The sequence below is a fragment of the Vigna umbellata genome, chromosome 9 (assembly GCF_029865625.1).
Source record: "Vigna umbellata cultivar VRB3 chromosome 9, Vumbellata_1.0, whole genome shotgun sequence".
In the NCBI taxonomy this organism is placed as follows: Eukaryota; Viridiplantae; Streptophyta; class Magnoliopsida; order Fabales; family Fabaceae; genus Vigna; species Vigna umbellata.
The window spans coordinates 31,248,127-31,258,979 of record NC_142173.1 but is presented as its reverse complement, the minus strand read 5'-3'; the positions used below and the strand labels follow the sequence as shown (position 1 = coordinate 31,258,979).

Sequence of the window (10,853 nt, the reverse complement as noted above, 5' to 3'; positions counted from 1 at the left end):
CTAAGGGAATAAAATGATTTTGTTGCCTATCAGGGGGTAGTCCTGTTGGAAGGTCAAAAACTGTTTTGTATTGATGGAGCAACAATACAATTTCCGGCTCCATATTCTTTGGAAGATCCAGCCATTGATCTTGTATGGTGGGAGAGGTTTTAACCTGCAAGGTAAATAACTCAGCAATTCCTTTGGTATGGCACATTCTCTTGAAGTGGTTGAATTGAGCAGGCTGTGGCAGGGATGAATGATCTCCATGCAGAGTCACAAATTTATTCCCAACATAAAATTTGATAGATAAGCTGCTATAATCAGAAACATGAGGTCCTAAAGTTGCCAACCAAGCGGCTCCTAACACCAAATCAGCTCCTGAAATGGGAAGTAAGTATACTGGCAATTGCAGCAAGTGACCTTGAATCTTAACTTGTAAGTCCTTGATGAATCCTTCAGCTACCAAGGCATTACCGTTGCCCACTAACACTTGAAAATTGGGAATAGGCTCGACTGGAAGTTTCAAACAGTGAGCAATTCTGGGTTGCAGGAAATTATTTGAGCTTCCACTATCTAATAAAACCTGGACCATCATGCCATTGATAGACCCTTTAAATTTCATCGTGCCAAGTCCTGAAGACCCTTTTAATGCATTGTATGAAAGGTGCTGTTCCACGATTGATGGAGGTTCAGCCTCCACAATGTCCTTCGGAGGGTCATGTTGAACATCAATAGGAACCTCTTCATCCACTTGTAAAACAAAATACTGCTTATTGGGACACCTATGATTCATGGTGAATTTCTCATCACATGTAAAACAGAGGCCCTTCTCCCTGCGTAATTGCATTTCTGCAGCAGTAAGTTTTTTTATGAAGTTGGGTTTGGGGTGGGAACTGGATGTAGATGACTCCGGTAAGGATAATAAGGGAGGTAAGGAGGTTGATCGTATGGATTGTGAGGTTGTGGGGATGGTGTTTGTGGCTTGTGTTTTGGGATAATAGGAAGTGTTTGGTAACCTGGTTCTGGGAATGTACTTCTCCTCATATAATTTGGCTAAGGACACACAACGCAGCAGAGAAGTGGGGTTTTGGGCAATAACATCACGTTTGACATCTGGTTTTAAGCCTCCTACAAAGCAATCGAGGAGAGCCTCCGTTGTGATGCCTTGGACACGGTTGGCCAGAGATGTGAATTGCGTATAATAGTCATGAACAGATGATGTTTGGGTGAGTTTAAACAAGATGGCCCTGGGGCATTCATATGGTGAAGGACCAAATTCAGTTTCCAAAGCACGAGTAAAAGCAACCCAAGTTGGAAAGGCATTGGCACGATTTTGCATCTGAAACCAAGGGATTACCTCTTTCTCCAAATGAATGGAAGCTATGATCAGACGTTGATCATCGGTTGTGCGGTAGTAAGTGAAAAACTGTTCTGCTTTGAAGATCCATTGAAGAACGTCAGTACCGTCAAAGCGAGGAAAATCAAGTTTAACATTACGCACTTGGAACGGTGGTGGCTCAGTGGAGGGTGGTGGTTTCGTTTGAAGCAAGGACCCCAACGTAGATTCAAGTGTTTGGAATCTGTTTTCTGTATCTTGTTCCCGTAATGTCAAATGTTCCATCCACTTTTGTAACTCTCGCTCACGTCTTTCCATGGCCTCCGCGATGCGACAAACTTCCGCCGGAAGGTCCTTGAGACGAGCTATTTCAGTAGCTAGTTCTTTCAGTCTCGTGTTTTCGGCCATAGTTCAGAGAATGAAAGCACCAGTGTAAGACAGCAATATAACAGTAATAAAATTTGGGAAGGAGAATGAAATGACGTTATAATGGTTTTCGTAATCCTCTGTAAAAAAACGTCCTCCAAATGTTCTGAGTATTAAAGTTCATATAACAGAAAGGGAAATGGCAGCAGAGAAGAAATGCACAGGACAAAAGAAGAAGTCAGAGAATACGTGAATGACAGCACCCCCCTCCATCCTCTAACAAACTTCTATTTAATGAATCCCCGTCCAATCATAATCATTGAGTCTAATATTCTTTTTCCTCACGCGCCTGCTTCCACGTGTTTCTTCCACCCTCATGTTTTCATGGTCTTTCCTCGTTACACAGCATTCCCCAATGAAAACCTGAACTTAGGCAACTGCCATTGTATAAGATCTTCCCTTTTTCTTTTCTTTTTTTCATCTCCATTCATTTGCACGTTCTTCTGCATAACCTCTTCTCTCTCTTTTATTTAGCTTGTTCTTCTCTGTTGTAGTTTAAATGCCTCTTAGTTACGTATGCAATAAACATAGATAAATGTATTCACGAACTATGCTTGACATGTTAACTTATTATTTTGGGTATACACGCAGTCAATTTATTACATCTTTAATTTTGGATAAGGTATACATGTTATGGGATTTAACATTGATTTATCCATGTTATTATAAGTTCATGAGTACTGTCAGAATATGTGGAAATATTATATATTTATTTTATTATTTGAAATCCCTAAAATTAGGTGATTGGGATTTTTATTTCAGGAGATTTATTTCTTTAATTAGGATATTTATTCCTTCTTAAATACCTATGTATTATTCCTCAAATAATCAAGGAAAATTATTCCACAATTATATCTCGTTTTGTAACAAGTACCATTACAAAAATTTCGTTTATGTTCAAAATTTCTAAAGTTTTATAGTTTCTAGTTTCCATCGGCAGACTTCCTATGATCAGTCACGTGTAAAGTTTATGAAAGAACTTGAAGGAGTTTGGTTAGATCATATTCCAGATACACTAATTGCAGAATTGGAAAGCTGTAAAAGAGGTATTTATTAATTTGTTCACATAGAGATTGAGCCTACTATCTTCTTGAGTAACTTGGTATTTGAACAGTTAAAACAAGTCTAATAGATGCTTAAAATAGACCAACATGGTGCATACATATTTTTGTAATTGAATGGAAAAAAAGGAAGGTCATTGAAATTTTGGTTTTTGATAGATTCCGATGGCGATGTTTGATTCAGGTAGAACAGTCCATCTGATGGGATTAAGATTGTACTACTAATATAAATTACCTTATACTAATATGAAATTAGCTTACAATGGTCTATACTTTTTTTCTAATGCGCATCCCTGTTATTGCATGCAGTTCTTGAACAACCTACTCAATACAAAGATCCATTATTCATGTTGGAGCTTGTTCTTCACCAACAACCGACCAATGGTATTGTCATTACTTAATGTTGGGCAGAACCAAGTACTATTTATATTTATGATTTCATAAAAAAATGTTTGTGACAGGTCAAAGAGCTTCATATTTTGCATGGCACAGGATGGTTGATGTAGTGAAGGTGCTGTCATATTTTTTTCCAATTGTGATTCATATTAGTTTGATTACTTTGTTCGTTTTGAATATAAATTACAAGGATAAGAAGTTTAAGTCAGATTTCACTGTTTCATACGGCATTTGATACATTTACAAGTACATGTTGTAGTTGATTAGCTAAGACGATTAAACTCTAAACTTGGGTTGTAGAAAAAGGCTTTTGAAATTTCTTAAGTATGTGTATGGATATGAAATGTAAGTTCAACAAGACATGAATTAGGTTTGATTTAGAGGTGAAAATTGGTGATCAAACACAAGTTACATATAGTTTATGCATCTTTGGATCTATATTACAACATCATAAGGATCTTATTAAACAATAGGAAAGAGAAAGATATTGAGTTGAAACTCTGGGTTTTTTAGACAACAACATTGCTCTGTTTATATCGAGAAAATGATACCAATATAATAAATAGAGGATATTTGATTCTAATAATAGTGATATGATACAAGAAAAAAAATCAAAAAGTTCCTAATAATACATAAATGATTTGCGCCTTATTTCTATAATTATTACACTTCTCCTCAAGCTTGACCAAATAAGTTGTATGTGCTTAACTTTTGCAAATATGATTGATCCTTGGTCCTCTTAGAAACTTAGTGCATACGCCAGTTGATTTTTCTTTGGACTTGACAAATCTAGTAATGTCTCTACACTCCAACTTTTGTCCTATGAAATGACAATCTACCTGAATATATTTGGTTCTCTCATTATGAGAGACATGATTAGAGACAATGTGTAATGCTGCCTAGTTGTCACATATAAAGTACATTTGAGAATTTCTTCAAATTTAAGCTTTATGAGGGGTTGCTTTAGCAATATGAGCTCAAAAGTAGTGACTAATGTTGTTGCTTGTTTTCTACTCCCACACTTGAACTTGACATAACATTTTGTTTCTTAATTTTTTTATATGAAGTTACCTCCAACAAGAATACACTGTCCCGAAATGGAGATGAAGCTTGTTTATTAAGACTACCAGGAAAAGACAGAAAATGTTCTGTAACTAACATGATTAACAATTCAAACTAGAGAAATGTTTTGAACTTCACCATCTTCTTCAATTTTGTCAACCCAAGATGTCCTAATTGTGCATGAATTATCATTCGAAAGACTGCAAATGCACATACCGATGGTGAAGAAAAGAGATAGTAAAGGCATGTGACTGACATGCAACACCAAACTATTCTACCTGATATCATACGGTTGGGTCAATCGAGTCTTTTTTTTTCTTTTATAGATAGGCAAAAGATATATCAAAAGTAGAGCACTTGGGTGTTCTAACCCTTATCCAAAAAATATTTACATAGTTCCCCTCTCCTAGATATTCTTATGGTTTCTCATGAGATCTTTATATTACAGACCAAAACAAACCTACTCAAATTCATTTTTGTACTTTCAGCACTTTTTCTTTTTCAAAGACCTATAATCCTGGAACCTCCTTACTCTCCAATTTGTCAAATAATTATGCAGACCATGCTCACATTTATTATCAATATATGTGTTGGAGATTTGCGACAGGCCTTTTGTTATGAGCCAAACTGGGTGTGCATAGCAGTCCCTGATGTTGAAAGAATTGCTTCACTCGTAGCTATACTAATAGAGCGATGCTGCTTCTCAAAAACCACATTAAGTATACCTCTTTCCTTGCACACACGTCATTACAGCCCAAAGCATGTTACGAAAGCAGCTTCTCTGCACCAACTGGTATTTAGGCATCTTCTCTGCACCAATGCAGCCCCATTGCATCTTTCCATGTTCTTACTTTACATCAAGCCTTGGCACTGGCTAGTCATGGGCACACTGGAGCAAAAAGACAATGTGTATATGTTACAAATCTGCATGGAAAACATACTACGTCAGGCAATTTACAATAATGGATGGGAGGGGTTAGGTGATTCTAATGCTCGAAGATTTTTTTTGTCAACCATAGGCAAAATTGATGAAGGCAAATTGTCTATAGCAAAGAAAAAGAAAAGAGAACGATTACCGGATATATGATTAGTTGCACCGAAGTCAATGACCAACAGAAAGAGATTGAGATGGACAAACAAATGAATTACCAGTGTGTCACCAAGGCACTCTTATTATTATATCACGAGTCTCACACCATTTGATAATATTTTCATATGTTGCCGGAGTCATAGGAGCTAGATCAATTGGAAGTGTAGGAGTAATAGTGAGTCAATCGTAGATGCCTGGAAAATATTGGGCGGATGAATAAATGTTTCACAATTGAAATAAAAGAGGTTCCGACCAAAATTAGGAAAATTTAAGTGGACATGTATTACAAAAATGCTTTATGGTAAAGAATATTTGGTATGACGGTGCGAACAGGAGTGAAAAACAAATTGCAGAGATGAGATTGTTGTGTGGGTAAAGGGAAATATAAGACAGGGTTACAAGTGTAAAAAGTGTGTTAAACATAAGATAGTTTGAGTAGAAGGGATAGAAGACCGGATGATACTATAGAGGAAACTAGTAAAAGGAACGGAGTGATTAGTTTACTCGCATCCCCTGAGGTCAGTACGTACCCTACCGACATCCCTACTTTTTGAGAAATTACCCAATATCACTTACATTATGTAGTATGTACTCTCCTTATTGCTGTACCTTCTGATTTTTGAGCAATTACACATAATAAAGGAGGTAAGTGTACCTTTCCAAATAAAAAAGTTTATAAGGCATAATAAATGCAAAGTGAGGCATATATTGCCTGTGCTTCTTCTGTCAAATGGAATTCAATATGACTACGTTGTAAAACTGGAGCATCTTTTACGTAGTGTTTGGTTGGAGGAAAATATAGGAGAGGGGAGGTATTTTTTGAATCTGTTTTGTTTAATGAACCAGAGAGTCCAATAGTGAAGGCTGTGAATTGTTTAATGAAATATTTCATCGCACCCTTGTGGCATTGAAGTTGACTTGATAAACTTTGTATCACTTTTCTTTTACTATGCATGAAGTTCTGCCGAACTTTAATATAATCTCTGGTATTTGGCTCTGGATTCTCTTTTTCTCTTGTTTTTATCAAATTTATCTTAAATGCGTACGTTTCCTGCATTTTTGGCGGGGATTTAATCAGCTCATGAATTTCCTTGTTTGACCAAAACATTACATTGTTCCATACTTCTAATACCAGTTGTTTATTCAGGCTTTTGTTCTCCACATCCAGTTGAGGACATTTATTTTCAAAGGAGCATTGCCAGAGAAGCCATTGTTGAACATGATTTCCAGTTCCACCAATGATTCTGGAGTAATTCGTTCTTCAAATATTTCATCTGCTAGCTTTGGGTCCAATGTTTCGTTGGGTAGGCACCTGTCTATATACTTGGTTCTGCCTCCGGCATTTCTTTTTCTTCTGTAAATTCTAACCATATGTAACTGTTGCAGAGTTCGGACTACCTTGTGGAATTTCATTTTCAAATTCTGAAATTAGGGATATATATGTGATTCCAGTAGCAAGTGGAATAGTTGGAAAATTGCTTCTAGCAGAGAAGCACCCATTCCGCAGTCGACATGGTGTTGTGATTGCAATTGCTCCGTTGGCAGGGCTATGTGTACGTGTACATTTCTGTGGCCTTCTGAGCTTTTATAGTCTTTGATGATGTTAGTCTAATTACATAAGTAGAATAATAATCATGTGAATATGTGAATATACTTTCTGTTGTCTCGTTTTTTAAATTGGTCTTCAAAGCTACCTCTTTTTTCTGAGAGATATACAGGTAGAGTGCTGTCAAGCATTACGGTTTCTGCTGACATTTTAGAGTTTTTTTCCTCTCTTTTTTGTTTTGTTTGAGAGTGCACGCATGGCCTTATATAGTTTTATCGTAAGCACTCCAATTTTTCCATGTCAGGTTTTCATTTTTAAAATTCAAAAGACAATAACAGAGAAATCCATAAATTTTTAGCTTTTAGGGGGGCAAGGGTTTGATAATCTTTTATCAACTCATCATGTTTTCATTTCTTCGTTGTGTTTCACTGACCCCTTTCACCTGGTTGATGCAGCCTAAGATAGATGAGCAGCACTCCTCATGGTTGCATCTTCGAATCAGAGAGTTTGACCCACAGTTTTATTCAATCAAAGGTAGAGGAAACCAACTGAGCATGCCTGATCATTATTGGGCAGATGGGAGTTGGACCCTTGGTTTCCCAAATGCAAGAGCTTGTGAGGAAGCTCAATTAGCGATTCTGAATGAAATGGGCAAACAGAGATCAGCCGTGGAGTATATGCTTGCTCCATTACTTGAGGATGATTTTGGATTAGCTCAAAACTGAGGTAGTTAAGTTGTTAGAATCAGTTTTCATGGTTAGTTTATATACTTCCCCTCTTTTAATTATAACGTGTTTGGAAGAGATAATTTAAGAAAGTAATAATTTATTTATTTTTGAGATAAAATAAGTTGTTTGGAATCAGAAATTAAAAGAAAATTTAAATTTTAAATTTTTAATAAAGTATTTATTTTAAATAACTAAAACAATGAAATTTGAAATTCACTAAAAAAAAAAATTCAATTAGTCACCCCTTCTTTATATACACATTAAGCACACACATTTTAAAAAAATTGTTATATATTTAAATTGAATTTTAAAATACATATTTTCAAAATGAAATGTTATCTTAAAAGAAAAAAATCAATTATTTTATCCAAATAAGAAATTTAAAATGTAAAATATTTAAATTAATGTCTAAACATAATATTTAAAAAATACAAAGATTTTAATTATAAATAATTTAAATATTATGTATTTCAATTTTTTTAGGTCATTCAAATTTATTTTCCAAGCACACAAGGTTACATACTTTTGTATATTATTTTAAGCTACGATGTTTTATGCTGTTACCCTCCACAAGCAATGCTGTTACCCTCCACAAGCAAAATTGTGAAGTATATAAAGTATATAGTTTGTCTTGGCAGTATATATTGTTTCGGTAGATATTTTTGTGGGACCGAGACACTAACCTTTCTAACGTGGTTTTCCTTTTTCTGACCTCTGAATCTCTTGCTTCAAGTTCTTCAAGTCCGAACTGAGGGGAGAGATACCTGCAAAAGGCACTCCGACGCTCAAGTTAGGCGTCTGTTGAAGGAGCTGTTGCTCACAAATGGATATTATGGTAATTGAGTATTATGAACTCAGTATAACATGAGTAGAATGTAAATGGAATGTTTTGGAGTATGAATTGAGCCTGCCTGGTTGATGTCCCTGACCTTGTATTTATAAGTTGTCACAAGCCAAACAGACTTACCATAAATTCGGGTGGTTGAAAACAGACTTCCCTTAAAATCCGGGCGATTGCTCATAAACAGCTTTATGAATATCTTTTAACCAGATATCTTTGACTATTTTGATCATTCACTAGACACTTGGCCCAATGAGCGCTAGCCCAATTTAATAAAATCGATTGCCTTTGTTGGCTATAGTGGTGACCGAACGGTGCTGAGTGTATGACCGTTCGATATCTACATAATTGACGAGCATTGTCGCGGTTTGTCCTGGCTGACGAGCGTTGTTGTCGATGAGCGCTGCTACAGTAGATAGACCGATCGGTCTTGGATGCTAACCGTTCGGCCTAGATATCATACTATACATAATGCTCCCTAAGTACGAGTTAACCGTTTGGCTTTAGCCAAGGTTAAGTATAGGACTTATATGAGCTTGGGGAAGGTCGTCCTTGTTCTATTGGCCGATCGGCTTGTGATGGGAGTTCTTTTTAGAACTTTTTCCCTATGTTGACTAGCAACTTTGATAGCCTTTTGTTTACCTGCAATATGAAGTCGACTGACTGAATACTTTTTGGACCAAATGGTCGAATGTCTGTGAAGTCGAACAGTCTAGTACTTGTGAGACTGCATGGCTGAGCACTTTTGAGCACTTTTGAGGCCGAATGGCCGTGTACTTGTGAATGCGTATGAGCGAGCGTTCGTCGAGGAAATGCCTTTATCGTTCGGATGATAGTCCATGAGGGACTATCTTCACCGCTTTGGTTTATATAGTCTAGGGAGGACTGTCGTTAGCGCTTGGTTTATAGTCCATAAGGGACTGTCTTTGATTTATAGTCCATGGGGAACTGTGTTTGATTATAGTCCCCGGGGAACTGTCTTTTGATTTATAGTCCATGAGGGACTGTCTTTGATTTATAGTCCATGGGGGACTGTCTTTACTGCTCGGTTTATAATCCATGGGGGACTGTCTTTGATTTATAGTCCATGGGGGCCTGTCTTTGATTTATAGTCCATGGGGGACTGTTTTTACTGCTCGGTTTATAGTCCATGGGAGACTGTCTTTACTGCTCGGTTTATAGTCCATGCAGGACTGTCTTTGATTTATAGTCCATGGGGGACTGTTTTTGATTTATAGTCCATGGGGGACTGTTTTTGCCGTTCGATTTTGAACGTTCCCTGAGTTTTGTGGACGACCCTATAAAGCCGATTGGTCGAGTATCTGTGAGGCTAACGGGACCGAGTGCCTGTGAGGCCGGATGGTCGAGCGCCTGTGAATCCTGATGGTCGAGCGCCTATGAGGCCTGATGGCCGAGCGCCTGTGAGGCTGGATGGTCGAGCACCTGTGAGGCCTGATGGCCAAGCGCCTGTGACGCCGAACGACGGAGTCGAATGCATGGGATGCTGAATTGCTGAATACATGTAAGGCCGAACAGTCAAATGCATTTGATAAAGCGTGATGGCAGTGTCATAAAGGTTTTATTCCAACAAAAGAATTTAAACAACAAAAGTCTATGCCTTAAGAAATTGAAATAAGCATGATAGTAATGTTCACGTAAACTTTGCGAGTTGTTGCTCATCACATGTTAGGAAGGAATTTTTATCATCTCTTTTAGTCGATACGGCCCCGAATTGAGCGGTAAGGGCTCTGACTGCAGCTACGACTTCGCCTGTGTCTTCGTTCGGTCTTCGGTTTCTCTATGCTGAGACTTTTTTCTGGTAGGACTTTTTGTTCGGGTTCTTTCTTCTACAAATCTCTGCAGGTGCCCCCCTCGGATGAGCCTTTCTATCTCATCCTTTAATGCATCACATTCCTATGTAGTATGTCCTCGGTTTAGATGAAACCGACAACTTTTCCTTTTGTCAGCGTCTTTTGGAGAAGACTTTTTCCGAATTGTAAGAAGCTCAGTATTTAGAGCTTCCTCAAGAACTTTTACCCTGGGTGTGTTGAGGGGAGTGTAATGATTATACATGGGTGTTCGGACGAAATCCTTGTGAAACGTACCTCCATTCCTGTCACTACTGTTGAATGACTGCTTGCCTTCTTTCTTGCTTCCACCTGTAGAGATTTCTTGTTTTTTCTTTCTTTGCGAGATTCGCATGTCCTCCATACAGACGAACTCAGTTACTCTTTCTTGGAGTTCCTCCATAGTTTTTGGTGGTCGCGCATATAATATTTCAGCAAAATATCCTGGTCTCAGGCATGAAGGTAAATTGTTAATAATAAAAGAGTGACTAACCTCTTTAACCCGCCGTGCGGTTTCGTTGTACCTTTTCATGAAGGC

General features: G+C 37.5%; 2 protein-coding genes across 2 annotated transcripts in view; one reads left to right on the top strand and one right to left on the bottom strand.

Annotated features, from left to right (window-relative positions):
• LOC148193207 (uncharacterized) overlaps positions 1-829 on the bottom strand; it is a 2,921-nt gene extending 2,092 nt beyond the window's left edge. Inside the window, exons 1-2 of the mRNA XM_088099382.1 lie at positions 722-829; positions 89-688 (exon numbers count right to left, since the gene is read on the bottom strand). Of these exons, the coding sequence (XP_087955508.1) occupies positions 89-688; positions 722-829 (708 nt within the window). The remainder of the gene's footprint in view (positions 1-88; positions 689-721) is intronic.
• Positions 830-2,654: 1,825 nt separating this feature from the next.
• Positions 2,655-8,550, top strand: LOC148193206 (protein TRANSPARENT TESTA 9-like). Its single transcript, XM_088099671.1, has 7 exons — positions 2,655-2,790; positions 3,115-3,189; positions 3,267-3,316; positions 6,501-6,657; positions 6,740-6,906; positions 7,355-7,625; positions 8,361-8,550. The coding sequence occupies exons 1-6, from the start codon at positions 2,715-2,717 to the stop codon at positions 7,622-7,624; spliced, it is 795 nt and encodes a 264-aa protein (XP_087955797.1). The 5' UTR covers positions 2,655-2,714; the 3' UTR covers position 7,625; positions 8,361-8,550.
• The last annotated feature ends 2,303 nt before the right edge of the window (positions 8,551-10,853 follow it).

What these genes read in the sequence shown, in the direction of transcription:
- LOC148193206 (XM_088099671.1), top strand. Translation starts at nt 2,715, where the DNA reads ATGAAAGAACTTGAAGGAGTTTGGTTAGATCATATTCCAGATACACTA. An exon ending in ATTGGAAAGCTGTAAAAGAG is followed by an intron (nt 2,791 to 3,114) that starts GTATTTATTAAT and finishes TATTGCATGCAG; the next exon opens with TTCTTGAACAACCTACTCAA. An exon ending in TCACCAACAACCGACCAATG is followed by an intron (nt 3,190 to 3,266) that starts GTATTGTCATTA and finishes TGTTTGTGACAG; the next exon opens with GTCAAAGAGCTTCATATTTT.